Source organism: Rhinolophus sinicus, chromosome 15 (genome assembly GCF_057876585.1).
Source record: "Rhinolophus sinicus isolate RSI-liver-muscle chromosome 15, RSI-T2T, whole genome shotgun sequence".
Classification (NCBI taxonomy): domain Eukaryota; kingdom Metazoa; phylum Chordata; class Mammalia; order Chiroptera; family Rhinolophidae; genus Rhinolophus; species Rhinolophus sinicus.
In genome coordinates this window covers 7,597,679-7,616,889 of record NC_142515.1, presented here as the reverse complement: position 1 = coordinate 7,616,889, position 19,211 = coordinate 7,597,679, and the positions used below count along the sequence as shown (strand labels likewise).

Genomic DNA, 19,211 nt, shown 5'->3' with positions numbered 1-19,211 from the left:
GGGAGAGGGTGGGCAGCTCTGTGTGGAGAAGGGACAAGGGGTAGAGCCAGGCACAGGGGCAGAGCATCCAGATCTGATGCTAGGACCACTGGAGCCAGGTCTGGGGCAGCTGCAGACTGGTACAGGGAAGGGGCTGCCCTGAGGGTCCCCTGGGACTCCCCTGGTCCTTCTAAAGCAGAGCCCTCCCACACTGGCCATGGTGACTGGTCAATGATTGAGAGTTCTGGTTGGCCAAGGCAGCGTGTCCTGTAGGTGTTCAGGGGTCCTGCTGGCATGGCTCAGGTTTGCCCCTCACATTGTGAGTCAGCTGTGTGCTCCAGAGGGCCAGGGTGGGGTGGGGCCTGGGCCTACTACCTGGGCAGGAATTGTCCAGGTGTTATGGGATCTGACACTTGTACAATTTGGGGGATTCTCTGTAAGAAAAAAGAATTCAAAATGATGACCACAACAATAGGCATGAAAATAATTTCTTATTTAGCTTGAAAAAAAGAAACTACCACAAATTACAAATTTTAAAAAGTGGACAAATACCCTGTTTCCCTGAAAATAAGACGTAGCCGGACCATCAGCTCTAACGCGCCTTTTGGAACAAAAATTAATATAAGACCCAGTATTATATATTATATTATATTATATTATATTATATTATATTATATTATATTATATTATATTATATTATACCGGGTCTTATAGTAAAATAAGACCAGTTCTTATTTTAATTTTTGCTCCAAAAGATGTGTTAGGGATGATTGTCTGGCCAGGTCTGATTTTCAGGGAAACATGTCACTACAAACTCCACAAAACCCAGAAAAATGTCATGATGTTGTTACTAACCGCCAGATACACTGTCATCTCTAATATGCTTTACCCCCCATGTATTTTTTTCTCTGACTCTTTGATCACCTTTTCACGTAACAACGATTTTGTAATTTTTCCTATGGAGAGAATAGAATTAATAATGTATTGTTGTTATTGTTGTTATTAATGCAGTCTTTCCCCGAGCACATTTCTCCACTACCCACATACTTCCATCACCATAATCCACACAACATCTGGCCTGCATGAGGGGAGGGGGCAGGGCAGTAGGAGTGTCCCTCGCAACCATTTATTTCTGTACCAGGATAGATCAGTTACTTCATTAGACAGAGAAGTGACTTCAAAGCACAAAAATTTATGTAATTAAACCCAAAGAACACGATTCCCCAGTATTCATTCCACTTTAGCCACATCCCCAAGTAGCCACAGCCACTCCGACAGGACCCGAGACATGTGACTGAGGGAAGGAGACAGTGGCCTCAATCAACTGCCATTAAAATGTTTTACTTCTACAACTTTTTCAAAAGCACCTGACAACTGAATGCTTCGCCTTGGCCCCTCGCAGGACAAACTGACTGCTCTCGGCTGAAGCTTTGTTCGCCTTCTGTAAATGCACTTCTGCTCTGAACTATTGCAGTCGTACAAGGTTTCAGGATTATCCACTGGAGAGAGCCCCACAGACAGCAGGCGGAGGTTCCCAAATTTCATGGTTGGTGCACCCTTAGTGTCTCAGTAATTTTTTCATGGTACCCCCTAGGCCAGAAGAAATATCTAACAGTTCGGCTTATCAAGTGATGAGGCCACAACAACTTAGTAAGTATTTGTGTCCTTACAGCATAGTTCAAAGTCGTCGTTTGAAAAAAAACTTTTTAAAAGATACTTTAGTTTCATTATTTAATAATCACAATTACTTATGAATAGGACGTATGTACCTATTAGGTGCCATACAGTCTCTCAAATCTTGGAATCAGATTGGACACTGCCACCCTCATTTCCACTTCAACATTAATTTTTGTACAGTAGTTGCTTTTAATCACAATTACCCCTAGAAATCCAAATTCATAAGGACATGCAATCATCAAAAGGACTACAGTGAGATCTGATGTTGAAACTGTGAGTGAACTACCTACAGCTAGTTCTCAAGGTGCCCAACAGATACTAAGTATCACTGTATTTCCCAAGGAAATTTGAAATATCCTGCAAACTTGCTGGGGTGGGTACTCTGGGGTGCCTTGTGGCCCGAGTTTGAGAACCATGGCATTAGGCCCAGAAAGACTTGCTTCTCTCTCTTTCCTGCTGCACACCTAATTTTCACCCGATATTTTTGCCTTAAAGATGAAAATCACACACGTTTTGATGTAGTGAAAGCACATGTCCAGTTTTGTACTAAATCTTTGATTCTTAGTCCCCTTGTGATTTTCGTTTTCACTGCAACACATTTTCTTCAATGTGATAGTGTCTGTCAAGCACTTTCCTTAGTGTCTGGCTCTTTTCAGTAAACACTTAGTAATGGAAGTGTCTGTTATTCTAATTTTGATATTAATTATGCAAGTCTGTCAACACTGTCTCTCCTCCTACAAGGAAGTTGTTGAAAGTCATTAAAAAGTGTTATCTATAATACTCCAGGGATGATGGGTTCCAAGGAAGCAATTCTGTGGCATTGTGAGCTTGACTCGTAGTTTATAGAGAGGAGAGATGAATCATTTATTATCTTTGGATGGACACCTGCCAATTTAGAAACTCATAAAATTATAGGAAATATTAATGGGTCATTTGTTGTGTTACAAACCAGTAATGATAAATGTTAATTAGCTAAGTGGAAAGGTCTATCTTTAAAATGTTGTGACTCATCATTCTACTAACCCCAGTGATTCGGACTTTTTCTGTTTAAAATAAAATCTCATAGGTCTTTCAGTTTTCTCTTTTTGAGAATTATTTTGTATATTGTAGGTTCTTTGCTTTTCACATACATTTTAGAAATAGACTATCAATTTCTAGAAAAACTCCTGCTGGGATTTTCATTGGGAGTATGTTCGAATCCTTAGATCAATTTTGGGAGAATTGATAGCTTAACAATAGGGAATCTTTTGACCATGAGTATTGTATCACTCTCTATTTATTTAGGTCTTCTTTAATTTATTTCAGCAGTGCATTGTAGCTTTCAGTGTACAGGTCTTGTACATATTTTGGTAAATATTTCCCTAAGTATTTAATATTTTTGTTATAATTGGTATTTTTGAAATTTTAGTTTACAATTGTTTATTCCTAATACACAGCAATACAATTGAGTCTGTGTATTGACCTGTTATCCTGTGGCATTGATCAACTCACTTATCCTAGGTAGTATATTTATAGTAGATTCCTAAGCTTTTTCTGTATGGACCCTATGTCATATGCAAATAAAGACAGTTTTATGTTCTCCTTTTTAATCTCTACACCTTTAATTTCTTTTTCTAGCCTAATTATTCTGTCTAGGACTTCAATAAAACGTTGACTAGAAGTGGTAAGAGTGAATGTCCTTGTCTTATTCCTGCTGTTAGAGGGAAAGCATTCAGTCTTTCACCATTAGGTATGGTGTTTTAGGTTTTTTTTGTTTTTGTTTTTGTTTTTTTAATTGATACTTATTATTAGGATGAGAAAATTTTCTTCTATTTCTAGTTTGATGAGTGTTTTTTTGTCACAAATGGGTATTCAGTTTTGTCGGATCGTCTTTTTGCATTTTTTGAGGTGATCACTTGGACTTTATTCTTTACTGTGTTAATATGGTAAATTACATTGTTTGGTTTTCAAATGTTAAACCAACATTATTTATCCTTTCCTGGGGTAAACCTTACCTGGTCATGATATATTATTATTTTTATTATATTGCTTAATTCTGTTTTCTAAAAAATTTAAGGATATTTGTTCTATGTTAATGCTGGATATTAATCTATAGTTTTCTTCTGTCTTTTGTCTAGCTTTTAAATTAGTGTAATGCTGAGTTCCTGAAATAAGTTGGGGCATTGTTTCCCATCTTCTGTTTTTGGGAAAAGTTTGTAAAGTGTTAGTATTTTTTTTTTATTAAATGTTTGGTAGAATTCACCAATGAAGACATGTGGGCCTGAAATTTTCTTTGTGGGCAGTTTTTAAACTACAAATACCATTTATTTAACAGATATAGGATTATTCAGGATATCTATATCTTCTTGAGTGAGCTTTGGTAAATTATGTCTTTTAAAGAAATCTGTCCATTTTATCTAAGCTCTAAAATTTATGTGCATAAATTTGTTCATAATATTTCCTTTTCAAACTTTTAATGCCTGTAGGATCTGTAGTGATGCTCCCTCTTTGATCCCCGATGTTGGTCATTTTTGTCTTTTCCCTTTTTTAAATTAATCAGGAAGGTAGAAAATACCTTACTGTCACTTTTCTGAATTCTGACTTGCCAGCTTTCTGTAAATGGCAGGCCATTACAGAATACCTACCAATCAACTCCAGCTTTCTTCACAATAATGGAACATTTAGAAGTTCCAGGCCTTGACCCTTCCTGTGACTTCCCATCCTCATTACTTCTGCCACATCTGTTCTTCTAACTCAACAAGACCCTTACTTCATAGAGGGAGTTATATTTGTCTCCTTCTGGTGCAGGTTGGTGGCTCCATGGGAGTTTGAAAGTTCAGCTGGGCTTCAGTTCAGGCTAGATTATTCTGCTGACCTAGCGCGCCATCTTCCTTCTGCAGTGGCTGTGGGATACTTTTGTTAGCTGCGAAATATAGACACATGTCAAAGCCAGAAAAACAGGCCTACCTCATAGCTTCCCCTTGGGCTCTGCCTCTGCAGTGGTGGCCATGATGGTTCTGTTAGGAGGAGCCTCCACGACCTACAGAAATTTGCCAGGGTGGGGAGAGTGGTTCTCTAGACACCTTCCCCTCTCCCTTTACTTCTCTGCTGTACCAGTGAGGTATGTGGTGGTCATATTAGTCCAGAGCCGCCTACTGAGCACCACCTTTACCTGTTCTTTTTATAAAAAATTTAAAACTGTATGGTGTGACGTGACCACGTACTTCATATATAGTAGCTCGTAAAGTCAGCATCCAAAACACATTGAGGTAGGTGTTATCATCATCACATTTTATGGGCAAGGCAATGAGACATGGAGGAGTTAGGTGACATACCTACCGTGTTTCCCCAAAAATAAGAGCTCGCCGGACCATCAGCTCTAATGCGTCTTTTGGGGCAAAAATTAATATAAGACCCGGTAGCATATCATGTATATCATATATCGTATTGTATCACATCATATCATATCATATGTCATGTCATATCATATCATATATATCATATCATATTATATACTGGGTCTTATATTAATTTTTGCTCCAAAAGACACTTTAGAGCTAATGGTCTGGCTAGGTCTTATTTCTGGGGAACCATGGTAAGGTCACACAGCAGGTAAATACTGTGCTGAGTATCATACTCTGATTCTTCTGAGACAGAGCTTGTGCTCTTACCCATTCTCCCCAGCCCGAGTGGCCTGGAGGCCCCACCCCTCCATCTATCTGCATCACTCAGAGAGTGGGTTGTGGCAGAGCCAGCCTGGGACCATCTCTGGGAATTCTCCACCTAGATTGACCCCTCTGGAAGGAAGATGGTTGACCGGCAGTAGTGATCAGAGCAAATAGGGTCAGCCAGGGTTTCTAAACACTGTGAGGCAGCAGTAGCAGCTTCCTCTAGTTTGATGGACAACCTGTTAAAGTCCTGAGCCAAGCTGCTCTCAGAGACACTTTTATTCCTCATTCTTAAATTGCGTTTGGAGAAGACAAACACTTCCTTTTTGGTTTGACAGTTTGCCCATCTGTGAACAATTAGTTGATGTTCAATTGGTTCTGCTCTGTTTCATTTTCCCAATGACACTGGTCCACCAAGTGATGTTAATACAGGTCACTGGTTGCTTTGTCATCTACGCTGTACAATGAAGGCTGGTCAGTTGGGCTTTTCAGTGTGGTCTGCTCCTCCTTTCTGTTTATTCTCTGCAGAATTTGGAAAGTCCTAGGCCCAATCTCAAATGCCACAAGCTCTTCTCTTGCTGTAGCAAGTTCGGGTAAGAGGGGGAGATAGGGATTACATCATAGAATGTTAGAGATGGAATAGACTTCACAGCTCATCCTAGAGGCAGTTGGCCCCATTTTACAGACATGGAAATGGAGGCCACCCAGCAGACAGAGGATGGAAACCAGCTCTTCTAGTATCCAGGCCAGTGTCCTTTCAGTTCTCCCATGTGGCTTTCCCAGCTGGACAGACCCTGGAGGCACTTTTCTCTAGTTGGTGTGAGAAAGCGACTAGTTCTCATTTTAGCTGGAAATACCCGTTTGTTTTCAGTCTTGTTGTGGGCAAATTCTCCCGTGCTTATTTGGAAGACAGAAAGAGGAAGTGAGTTAATGATCCTTAGTGGCAAGGCTCTCTAATAATCGTCCTTCTTGTGAGGGTCTCAGAAACTCCACGCTTCCCTAGTGGGTTCACTTATTAGAGTGAAACCCGCTCTGGCCTTTTCCCAGGGAGCTGGGCTGAGGAAGCCCAGATGGTTTGCTTACAGCTGTGTCTGGGTGGTGTTCACCCAGTTCTGGGTTGAGAAAGAACGCTTCTGTCCCCTTATCTCTACCTCTCATTGGAGAACTCAGGGAAACGTACCAAGTAAGTGTAAATACCTGGAAACCTGGGAAGGTAGCAGATATGGATGGAGCCAATATTAAGTGAAAAAATTATGGATTTTCTCAGATTTTCTTGTTATTTACACTCTCTATTAAGAGAATTTAGCATCTATGGAGAAGTCCTTTGAAGTCTGTGAGCCTCAGTTTCCCTAAGTATCATATGGGAACAATACCTGATTTTCCTCTTCCACAGGAAGAAGGGGAAAACAAAAATAAGGTAGCATAGGAAACGGTTTTAAAACAAAAATAATAACATAATGCTAGCATGAATTTGTTGAATTAGTTTATCTTGCCTAGAAGTGGCAGGGCTTTTTCTGTACCTTAGAATATCACGTTATGCAAAAGAGAGCAGATTCCAGCCCTGAAATAAAGCAGCTCAGAGTCCAGTAGCCAGCTCAGAGAAGGCCCCTTTGTTCATCGATGGTCTCTCACTTCCAAGAAGGAAAGCTTAGCAGAAGCAGGCTGTTCCCGAGATGTCCCTGTGGTTCAGTGGTATTGAGTTGGGTTTCTGAGGTCCCTGATGGGGACACAAAGCCATGGCAGGAACTGAGGACACAATCTCTGTAGACGCTGTGCTGCCCATGTGGATATGTAGCTCTGAGAACTTGAAACCCAGAGGACTTGAAAGTGTCACAGGTCTCACTGATCGCCTACAGCCCGGAAATGACTGTCTCTCTCTCATGGAGGGAGGAATATACACATTCCTAGAGGATGTATGTGGATATGTGTATCTATGAATATGTGTATATGAGTGTATGTATGTGTATGTGAGTGTGTGTGAGTGTATGTATGAGTATGCATGTATTGTGTGGGTGTGCTTATGTGTGTACGTGTGAGTGTATGTGTGTGCATGCACATGAGTGTGAGTACGTTTGTGTGAGAGTCTGTGTGAGTGTGTGTGTGTGAGCATGTGTGCATGAATGTGTAAGTGTCGGTGTTGGTTTGTGCTTGTGTGAGTATGTATGTGTGTGTGTGAGTGTGTGTGTGTGAGTGTGTATGTGTGTGTGTGTGTGTGTGAGGGGCACTTTTGCAGGCCAGTGGTGTGCTTTTAAACTTGAGGGGCGTGTTGTGAATCCTACTGAGTGAGCTGTGATGGGGAGCGAAAGGGCGGGGGATAGACCAGTGCATCTTAGACCACCTGTGGTGAAGGAACCGGTTTCTTTTCCGTTTCTCTCCTATCCATCATGGGGCAATACTTTTGTACAATAAGCTAAAAATAAATGACTACCAAAATGCAATAAAAAAGACACAATACAAGTCCTAATTTAAAATTTTTGGATGCAACAGGCGTAAGATTTCTCTGCCAGAATGCCATAAAGGTTTCTGAAAGCGTCCTGCCAGTTTCTCCATGGGGCCGAGTGGTCACGAGGGTCTGGCAGAGCCGCTGTTCCCTGGAGCATGCTTTGTGCAGCGCTGAGCTGGGCTGATGGGCCAGGAGGAGGTGAGGAGAGAGAAAGGAAAGCACTGTGGGTTCTTGGCTGCAGACTAGCCGAGAACCCCTCTAGAGAGAGACTTGTTGGGGGATATCAGCAGGTGGCCAGGATTTGGGGCCTGGTTGTACTTCTGGGGTGATGTCTCTGTCACCACACATGCCAGCAAAATGGGTGTCCTGGCACCCTGAGTCTCCAGGAGCTCATTGCTGAATCGGTGTCTACATCTGTTGATGGAAACTAACTTTGTCTTGCTGGGAGCCCCACATTGGTCTGTGATAGATTTGTCTGAAAGTAGCTTTGAAAATGCCCACCATATGGGAAGGGGGTTCACTAATTCTAGTGTATATTTTTATCCAGAAAATTACTGTCATTTGATTTCTCTCTCTCCTTTTTCCCCAATGGTATCAAGGCACCTCTTGTGCCTTTCGGCCTGGGAAGTTCCAGGGTTTGCAATGACTGGTTAAGGTGTGGCAGAAACTGCTCTGGGGACAGACGGTGGCCTCTGTTCACCTTGTGGTATCGATGGGGAAGACAGGACCTGTGTCTTTGCCTTAATGCGTTTTCATAATGGCCTTTTAATATCTATGAGAGCTGATGGGCATCTCGTCAGAAACAGCCTCAGCCCGCCCCTGGATGGTGGCAATGTGCTGAAAAGGGCTGCTTTTTCGTGGTGCTGCAGGAATTGGGGAAGGGACACTGGAGGAGGAGGATGTCATGGCAAGGGGACCCTTGGGTGACCAGTTGGGAATAGCTGGTAGGAGGTTCAGGTATTTACTGGCGCCTCTGGCAAAACATTTTTGTGGTGAAACTATTGAAAGAAGGAAGCCAAGCAAAGAGGCTGCTGTCTTATCTGAGTGGGGACCTTCTCGAGAGCCAGAGGACCTTGTCCTCAGCCCCCTTCAGGCTTCCAAAGGACCTCTAACCCATACCTTTCTCCAGGCGACCACTGCACAGAGCACAGTATTTTTAAGTGTCTCCTCTTTACTTTTGTTCTCAGGGCAGGAAGACCCCAACAGTTTGCGCCACAAGTACAACTTCATTGCCGACGTGGTGGAGAAGATTGCCCCGGCTGTGGTTCACATCGAATTGTTTCGCAAGTAAAGAGGGCCTTCCTTTCTCCTGTGGCCTCGGAGGCTTCCAGCAACACATGCTGCCATGCGCAGAACATCAGAGCTATTTCTGAGACCCTTTAAAGTGTCAAAAAGCCACTGAATATATTCCTACGGGAAGACAACGTTTCTCCCTTAGGATGTTTTCCCAGTTGCCTATTTAAATCTGCATTCTTGACCCGCTAGATGTTTTAAGAACCTCTGGCTCTGAAGAACATTTTCTAAGTGGAATTTTTTGATGCATGTAAAAGTCCACCCAATGTTCCCTTTTCTGATGTTAGAAGCCCAACATGTACACTAACGATGGTTAGATGTGGGTTGCTTCTGTAGAACAATTCATCAGTGTGTTGAGTTGATTTTCAGGTGTTTCAGGCGTAACTGGGGGCTCCTTTGGGTTCTAGGCTTCCTTTTTCTAAGAGAGAGGTGCCGGTGGCCAGTGGATCTGGGTTTATCGTGTCTGAAGATGGACTGATTGTGACAAACGCGCACGTGGTGACCAACAAGCACCGAGTCAAAGTTGAGCTGAAGAATGGCGCCACCTACGAAGCCAAAATCAAGGATGTGGATGAGAAGGCAGACATCGCACTGATCAAAATTGACCACGAGGTAAGTGTGTTCCCCACCTGCAGAACCGAGTTCTCAGGTGCCCTCGCGAAAACTTGGCAAAACCTGGAGAGTTCAAAAGACACCAAGCTCCTCTGGTGAGAGCACCAGTCAAATCTGGGCCAAAGGAGAATATTTAGCGGGTGTTGAGTATGGTCTGGGGTGGGGAAGGATGGGCTCATGGAAGCTTCTGTAATAAGCAGGCTGTAAAATCAAAGAGTTTAAAAAATAGTGTTTTACATTTTTATAAAGCAAAGCAATAGGTTTATAAGGAAGTGGTAGACAAGCAATGAAAATTGAATCTCCCTTCCATTCCTGACCCTGAGGTAACTGTTACTGCAAATTTTTGTTCATTTATGCATTCTAGGTTTGAAAACAAGCCAGGTCTCCCAAATTGGGTTTTTGCAGGGTTACTAGATGGTTTCTGTTGTGTTTTTTTTTAATAAAAACATACTTTAAAAAGTTTTGGAAACTGAATTAAAACAAAGCAAATGGATTTCTTCCTTATAGAACTTGTCATAACATTAGTATGCTAATATGCACGTGACTCTCATGCAAAAAAAGTGTATACTCCAAATTATAATTGTCTAAGTATAGAATCTTTTTGTTTTTCAAAACTGAGAGATAGTGAGCTCAGTTGGGGAAATGCTATGTTTGAAAATGTTTTACTTTCTACTTAAATACTCTCCTTGCAGTCGTTTTTGCTGGGTTGATTTGTTCAGCAAAGTCTTCATATCTGAAAGTAAATCCAGTTCTTATTAGACCATCAAAAATCCCTCTGGTTAACACGTTGATTCTGGAGGTTTGGTTTGCTGTGTGGGATGTGCTCAGTGAGATTGCATTTCTGGGTTCTTCCTGCCCATGTCATTTTCCAGACTTCACATGGAAAGAAGATGCAGTGTAGGTTGGACTCCTGTTGCTGGCCCAGGAAAAGATCATCAACTGAGAACCAGGCGGAGTCTTCTTTTCCAGCTCTCTGCATAACTTTACCTGGATGAGGGCTGTGAAGTCAGACCAGGGTGGGGTCGCACACGCTGATTTTGTCCATGCTGTCCCTCAGGGATCTGGGCCCCGTGTAGTTAACTGGACTTTAGCAAGGTCACAGTTGCCTATTATTTCTATGAGTTTCTGTGGAATTACTAGTAATGATGAATCGTTCAAAATATTTTTAGTGGTCACAGTATAATCACAATAACTTCTATTCGATAAGCTCTAATGCTGGGACAGGATCTGCCTTCATTTGTAGCTTTCACCTAATCTACACAATAGTTGTATTATCCCCATTTTATAGAGGAAGAAACAGAGGCTCAGAGAGCGTACGTAACCTGCCCAGAGCCACACAGCTGTGCTGTAGTAAAGTTATAGCCTCCTAAGCCAGCCAGGGAGCTGCTCCCTTATTGCTCAAGCCTGTGGCATCAGTGGAGGCATGGAGCCTGGCCTCTTGGTGTGATGGGATGGCTGGACTTTAAATAGCCCACGGGAAGGCTGGTGCATCCCTGTTTAGGAACATGCCGCTAGAAAGGTGTCCAGGATGTGGTAGTCTCACCGGAAGGAGGCCGGCCAGAATAGCACATCCTGTGGCCCCACACCGGGACTTTTCAGCTCCACCGAGCCCTTGGAAAATAGTCAGCAGTGGGGGCTCTCTGCAGGTTGGGCTGGATGCTGCGTGAGCTGCCCCCACTGAGTAATTTCGTGTTTGGAATGTGTGAGTACAAACCGTCAACTGCTCTGGCCAGGGGGTAGTCTTTTCAGATTTTGAACCAAGGTGGTGTGTATCCTTGTGTCATCCCTGGCATGTCCAGGCAGGATATGAAAGATCTCAACAGACCAGCTTTGTAGAATGTTTCTGACCTGGCTCCTGCTATCCCCTCCTCCCCCCAAGGTTTCCCCTTCCACCAGCATTATGCTGTTTGAGCTGTGTTTCTAGCCCAAGAAAAAGGGGCTTAAAAATTTAAAGTTGAACTAATGTGGCTTTTCGAAATAGAATCGGAAATGAGAGGATATTGAATTACAGACACCCACACAGGAGACCGCTTTCCACCGACGAACCTGCTTTTTTTTTCCCTGATAGTCGTTGAAAGTGGGGAGAGTGCAAACGTCTCTTCCAGCTCTTTCCCTCTCGTTCCATAGTTTGATGATTGATTATTTAGGAGGGAGTGCGGAGGCTGGCTTGGAATGAGGCTGCTCACCTCGGCTAATACATGAGTTAATAAATGTGCAGGCAAGGATGAGGTGTGAGCCTTGCGCTGTGTCAGTCTCAGGAACAGCAGAAAAGAAGAAACAGCAAGAAAACTCAGAGGAGGCAGAACAGAACCAGCAAAAATTGAGCTTGATGGTTGAAAGTTGTTCCAAACGGTACTTGCCGTGTGAGGCATGGCCCAGCCTCCCAGGGCCATTTTCTAATGACCCAGTGACACTGGTGTGACCACCACCACATACGGGGCCCAGGGGCTAATTTGTTGGCCCCGAATCGGGGCCCGTTTCTTCCCTCCAGTGTCATGATTTCACTCAAAGTGTTCCCCATTACTTACACAGTGATTGACCTTCCTGAGCGTGTGTTCGCGCCACTTTTAATGAGTGGAAATAACCATGGACATCTGTTGTCATTGCCCACTTGTCATCCAGCCACCTTTTTGGCAGCAGCAGCCAGTGTTTGCTTTGGGGTCTACTTCTCCACTGGACAGTCTTGGTGGGACCATCAGTCATGGTGTCCATGACCCGTAAGGCCAAGCACATCCTCCCCTTGGAGACGTAGCTGGATGCCACTTACAGAAACACTGCATGGGTGAAGCTGGCATAGCCCCTGCTGCTGAGACCCCCTGGTACTGCCTGAATTCCGGCCCCTTCTGAGCCTGATCTGCCTAATTTTCCTTCCATTCTTGATGCGCCCCTCACTTCTCCAGTAAACCTCCCTTGGCTTGAGACTGCCAGAGACGTTCTGGGCTTGCGACCAAAGGATGCTTTTTTTGCTTCTCACTGCTGAACGCACACATGTGCGCTCACTTTCCCTGCTGAGTTTTGAGCCGGGAGAACTTTCGGAAGAAGGCTCACGGAGCCAGCAGCCGGCTCTTGTCTGGCCTGCGGCCCCCACCACCTGGAGGGGGAGGGTGTTCCCCTGCAGGCCTTCCCCTTCTGTCCTCAGATTTGTAACTCCCCTTTCCTGGGATGGGGCCGGCTGGGGCCAGCATTCGCCTGGAGAGGGAATGCCAGCTGCGGGAAGTAAGCACAGTGCGCATGCAAACATTTTAATAGGAAGCAGCTTGGAGGGCAAACTAGTTCAGCTTCAGATACAAACTGTTTCCAAATGTGTTTAACACGACACTGGGCGTGTTCGGAGAACACTGTAAATTTTTATCCAATAGCAGCCTTTTGTCTGTGCAGTTTTTCTTCCTGAGTAGTTCAGAAAAGGAAAGAGAAAGGGACACAGGGAGGGAGGGAGGTGAAAGGAGAGCTATTTGGTTGCCTTAGGCCAGAGTATGGGACAGAAACACCAGAGATGTTTTGAAGAAGGAATGAGGGGAAAGTTACTTGTGTTTCAGCTGTTCTGTCCAGCTGTGTTGATGAGGAAACACAGGAGAAAAGCAGACGCCCCTTGATGATTGCAGCGTTCAGGCCATGTCCTGTCCACGCTGTATACAACCCTTGACACTTTTCCCACTGTTCTCACAGAGAGATCTTAACTCCTCTAGGGCCTGGGAGGCCCCGCCTAATGTGGTGTCCCCTCTGACTCCCCAACCTCATCACCTCTGTCTACCCCTCCCCCACTCTGCTTAGCCACCCCCTCCTCTATTGCCTCCTTACGCCCATGTCACTCTGGGGACACGTCACCTCAGAGACAATCCCATTTCACTGTTCATTTCCTCATCTCCTTATCATAGCTTACACTTGACTTAATTATTTGCTGATTTAAGTTTGTCTCCGTTGCTAGAGTGTGAGGGACACACTTGTCAGGTGGTAGGTATCCTGAGTATGCAGTGTCCCCAGTGTGTCAGAGCCCTCTGCTCAGAAAGACGCAGGGCCCATGCTCCAGGATGCAGAGCGGAAAGGCACCTGGGGCTTGCGTGGTGAGTTGCTGTCCCATTTTCAGATGAGGAGATGATGGTGTAGCAGGCTGGTTGCAGAATCCCCTCTTCCCCACCTCCTGCCACCCCATTTTCCTCCCGACTTCTCGGTCAGTGCTTATCTGATCCCAAGGACTGTCTGGGACTTGATGACTCCTGGCTTTGCCAGGCCACAGTAACTTGTGGTCTTTGGTAACTCAAGGTGCTGGGAAGGTGGTAAGGTTTCCTGTGGGCACTTTTCCTGACGCCAACAGCCAGGGAAATATCTGGAAGCAGCCTTGTTGAGGCTAGTGAGGTGGTTTTCTTCCCTCACTCCTGAGGCCTGCGTCTATCCCTGGCCACCTTCAGGCCAGATGCCACCTACAGACCTGTTTGAAGTGGCTGAAGAGTGAGACCTGGAGGCGGGAGCGGCTTTGTTTTTGGAGGGTCCTTTTACTGCTGAGCTGGCTGCTGGAGCAGGAAATGCTGACAGCACAATCTTCCTGAAGTTCAGAACTGGGGCCCCTCTGGGTTGAGGGCCTGGGGCCTTTCACATGCAAGTCCCAGGAGCAGATGAGCAGACTCTGGTCTCCAGGCCTGTCTCTTGGAGTTCGGCCCTGTGTGTGGTGAATCTGCCCTGCGTTCTCCCAGGTGAGGATGGTCCAGGTGTCCCTGGGATGATGGCTAGGAGGGGAGTGGCTGGGTTCGGCATGACTCATGCCAGCCTGTCAGCCACTTCTCAGGCAACTTGATTGTCAGAAGCGCTGACTAAGCTGAATGAGCTCATCCAAAAGTGAATCAGATAACACAGGGCCTGCACCAGAATGGCTTCCCCTCTTCTAGAGTCTGTCACTTACCCTCGCAAAGCAACTGGGAACCTGGAGTGTGGACTGCTCTGCCAGAGTTACCCTCTTCTTTTGTTTCTGTGTTTTTCCATTTTGGATTCCTTCCCCTCACTCTCTCTGTACTGGTCTTTTTGTGGTCTCCGTTCTTTGTCTCCCTGAACTTACAGGCCTGCCGTTAAACGTGCTAAACATGCTGCAGACCCTGCTGATGTTCCCAGGTTTCCATTACTGTATTGATTGCTGCCATTTTTAGAGGAGTGGAAATCAATATTTCATTAGGCAATGTAAATCCGGACCGCAAAGTGGAGGCCGCTTTATTCCTCTGTGCCAGCCTTTGTCCTGGGGCTGCTGAGGACGGGCTCTTTACAGCCCTGATTGCAGCTCCGTTTGGAATGTGAAATGTTTCAGTTCCCCACGCTGTACAAACCAGCCCTTCTGTGTTCTCTGGCCCCGTTTCAAGAACTTAGTTGATTGAAGGAAATTCTTTGGCTATGTTTTTCTCTTAATATGGTAATGGCTTTTTTTCACTTTGGCACTCTTTTCAGGGAACTGGATTCGGACTATTATTTATGGTTCTGGCAAAGCAGGTCCCGGGTTGTTGGGACTGAATTTGTCGGTGGCCCATTAGGAATGTCTTCTGTCCTCTTCACTGAGATGGGCTATGCACTGGTTCCATCGGACAGTTTAGTACATGTGTAATAGTGTGTTAGAGTACAGGGTTGGCCGACTGCAGTCTGCAGCCCCAATCTGGTCCTCCATCTGTTTTTGTAAATAAAGTTTAATTGAAACATAGCCGTGTCCATTCCTTTATGTAGCGTCTATGGCTGCTTTCTGCCTGAAACAGCAGAGTTGAGTAGGTAGGATGGAGACCAGATGGCCCATGAAGCCAAAAGTATTACTTTTTGGTCTTTCACAGAAAAAGTGTGCCAGCCTTAGTGTGAGTGATCAACACCTTGTCCTAGAGAAGCTACGTGTGCTGGGAGCTAAATGCTTTTAAGACCCAAGTGAGGTGAAGCCCTCGGTGACCAAAGGGGCAGGGACAGAGAAACTGATGTCATGTGCTCTTTCTGTCGGGGAGACTGTACTGCTTTGCTGCTGCTGCTGCTTTGGTTTTGCTGGATTAAATAGCCCTTAATTTTGCCCATTTCTCTGTGATATCAGTGGAGAGGAGCTTAGGTGAATTCCAAGATGTTTTGCAAATTATTATCCAATTTTAAATCCCAATGATCTTTCAAGGCCTGGCTTATTCATTCTTTCACATATCCCTTATTCATTCACAGATTCTATCACTGTTAATTGAGCATCTATCTTGGCCGAACACTGTGTTAAGCGTTGGAGATGTATCAGCAACGGGCAAATGCCGTAAGATTACCATCTAGTGTGGGAAACAGGTAAATGGGAGTACATGTGGTGATAAGTACAGAGCAGGAACGCGTGGAGGAAGAGGTAGAAGGCAATGGGGCCTGGGGAGACCTCTGTAGATAACGTAGCAGGAAAGCTTATCTGAGGTGACATCAAGCTGAGATGGGAAGGACAGACAGAGCCACGCGAAGGGAGGAGTGGGGGGACTCGAGTTGCTTAGTTCTCCTTTCCTGCCCAGCCCGGACGACGTGGACCTTGGACCAAGTGCAGCCTGATTTCCCAGGGAGTTTATTAGAGACCTCTTCCTGGTTAGCTGTTGCCTTCATGTATTTTTTTATATTTCTTACTGGCTTTGGGTCTTTGGGATTCCTGGTCATACTCTGGAAAGCTCTAATTTCCTATGTAGTCAATCCCCTGAGAGTCCAAAAGTACAAAGGCTCACAATGAGCCTATCACCTCTCATTCATGGCGGGGTGGGTTCCGTTTCCCAAACTTGTTTCCTGAAACCGTCAAGACCACTTTCTGTGGCAAGGGAGAAGTAAGACATGCCGGTGAATTAAGGACTGACTATTCTAATGGAAGTGCTAACTAACAAGTCACTTTCGTTAATCAAGGCACCAGAATCGGATAATGAGAGCATGCGACTCATGGTATTTTCCTCTTCGCTGTGGGTACCAGGCAGCTCAGAGAAACCATTGGCCCTGTGGTTAGAATATTCTCTATGTTCCCATGTTATGTCATGAATATATATTAACTTATTGTAATATGCCCTGTGTCATTGACCATCTCAAATTATTTTTATCTAGAGGAGATTATATATCTTTAAACTTTTAAAAAATCAATTTGAAAGCAATGATACCATGTTTTCCCGGAAATAAGACCTAGCCAGACCATCAGTTCTAATGCATATTTTGGAGCAAAAATCAATATAAGACCCAGTATATTATATTATATTATATTATATTATATTATATTATATTATATTATATATTATATCATACCTGGTATTTATATTACATTATATCTGGTCTTATATTACAGTAAAATAAGACCGGGTCTTATATTAATTTTTGCTCCAAAAGCCGCATTACAGCTGATGGTCCAGCTAGGTCTTATTTTCAGGACAAAATGGGCAACTTCTTTGAATATGGCATAAGCTCTAGGCGATCATGGGGAGTGAGGAGACACTGTGCCTTCAGTTCTGTTCGGCAGACACTGAGCGGCTGCTGTGTGTTGAGTGCTGAGCCTACCAGAGTGACACCATAGCCCTTTCCCTTGAGTGGCTGGTGGATCGTAAGCTGTTCCCTTTGCTCCCCCGAATCCTGAGCCTGTAACCTTATAGACGGCTGAAAACCAGGCTGCGTCCAGAGTCTCTTACCCAGACTGAAATGCCAAGCTTAACCCCAATTATTGGGCTAACCCCACTTTTAAGATCCTGATTTGTTTGTTCTTTCATTCCTTCATTTCACATTCATTGATTTTTATAAATGTGTCTTGGCCACTGTTGCAGTAGAATTGGCCGAGATGAGGTCAGTGGATAAAAGTGGGGGAATCAAAGGGGCTGACCTATGGAGAAGACGAGTTACACTTGACAGAGACATTGTTCTTCCTGCTTTGAAGGCCGCAGAATGTATACACTCTGTGGCCTTTGGGCCCCTGTTTGCAACTGTTGACATTTTGTGTTTTAAACAACAAGAGTAAGGAAACATTGGAAAAGCAAACATGTCTTGCTATAGCTTAAAGGAGACTAAATATTATGGTGGTGTCCATAAAGAGCGAGGGGGAAGGTTGTTTCAGTTTTCATTTGCTCTTTCTCTGCATTTTTGCGGAACAAAAACCTTTCTCCCTCCAGTTCCCCCACTTCTGATCTCTCCCACCTGAACCCTGCCACCCCTGCCCACCTTCCCATTTGTCCCATCTGTTCCACGTCTCCCATCCCTATTCAGCAACAGTGACATGTCATTTGGGGAAACGGGTGTTGGCAGCTTGATGGCACCATTCTTCTGAGTGCTGTCTATGTTGGTGACCTCCGTCCATGTAGCGCATCCTCCCTGCCCGGGCCCCTCGGCTCTGTCGTCTCGCCTGCTGCTCACCTGCTCCATGAAGCCACCCTTCCTTGGTCATCACCTTGACCTCGTCATTACTGATGACATCCACCATCTCTAATCCGAATCCCAGCATCTCACTCTTGGCCCATCACCTTCTCCCCCAGCAAGGCTGCTTTATGGGCATGTGACCTGTGTCCTCACAGGCCCGAGGCTCAGAAGGGCCCCCTGCTTGCTGGTTTAATGCTCTGAGGTCATTGTCTTCATTTTGTCTTTGAATTTGTGTTGTGTAAGTCCAGTGAGACGAGGGAATATGTGCCGGGGGCTTGGAGCCTTAGCTCACGCACTGTTCCTCCTCCTGCTGCCTTCCCATCTCCCCGGGACGAGTTCTCAGGCTCCCAGCTCCCCTGTTCCCTGGGACCCCAGGCCTCCCCACACAATCACTGCCACCCTCCTCCGCGCAGGGAGTGCGGGCAAGGGGAGAGTTGGGTTTGGGTGTGCACATTCCATGGCATCTGGGGACAACGGGTGGTAGCAGGGCTTGGGTGGAAGGTGCCACTGGCGTTCTGCCAGCGACAAGGCGGGGCCAGGCCTCTCCCCCACACCCAGGTACCTAGTGTGTCCTGGTGAGGGAGGAAGTTGCAATGCCCTAGGGGTTGTCCACCCTCTGTGGGTTGGGGCAGTAGGCCCTCGGGGTGGGGAGATGCCTGGCTCGACCTCCCCCTCCTGGTCGCGCACGATGCATGGGGCTGTCCAGTAGCTTGTAGGCAGAGCACTGAGTCCTGGGGTCCCCGGAGTCTGCTCGCACCCCGTGAATATCTTCGTGCCCCAGGGAGTGTCGCATTAAAATAGCAAATAAAAAGCCATCAGGGCAGGTTGAGAGAAAGAGAATGTGGAAGAAAAGGAAAAGCTTTATATTTCAGTACCTTTAATGATGCTTTGTATGTGCTTTATGAACAAGAGATCTACATTCATATTTTGCCCTGAGCTCCACAAATTATGGCCCTGCCCCCAGTAGCTCAGTTCCAGCAACTCCGAGGTTCATCTGGGTCCACAATCCGCTGATCTGCTCACCTTTTCAGCCCTCCTGGGCTCACTTCCCTCCTTACCAGGCTGGATCCCTGTGTCTCAGGCAAGTCTTAGATGCTCACATCCCCCCTCAAATCCTCTGCGGCCTAGTTTGCTTTTCCTCAGCAGACATGCAAGCTCTATGACACTGCCTCTTGCTGGGTACGGGGGACGTGCTATTTTCCCCATTGCGTATTTTTTAA

The 19,211-nt window shown here is 45.3% G+C and overlaps 1 protein-coding gene across 2 annotated transcripts in view; it reads left to right on the top strand.

Moving 5' to 3' along the window:
- HTRA1 (HtrA serine peptidase 1) overlaps nt 1–19,211 on the top strand; it is a 50,028-nt gene that overhangs the window by 16,911 nt on the left and 13,906 nt on the right. For both annotated transcript variants that reach the window (XM_019752951.3, XM_019752953.3), the window contains exons 2-3: nt 8,934–9,033; nt 9,447–9,651. In XM_019752951.3, the coding sequence (XP_019608510.2) occupies nt 8,934–9,033; nt 9,447–9,651 (305 nt within the window). The remainder of the gene's footprint in view (nt 1–8,933; nt 9,034–9,446; nt 9,652–19,211) is intronic.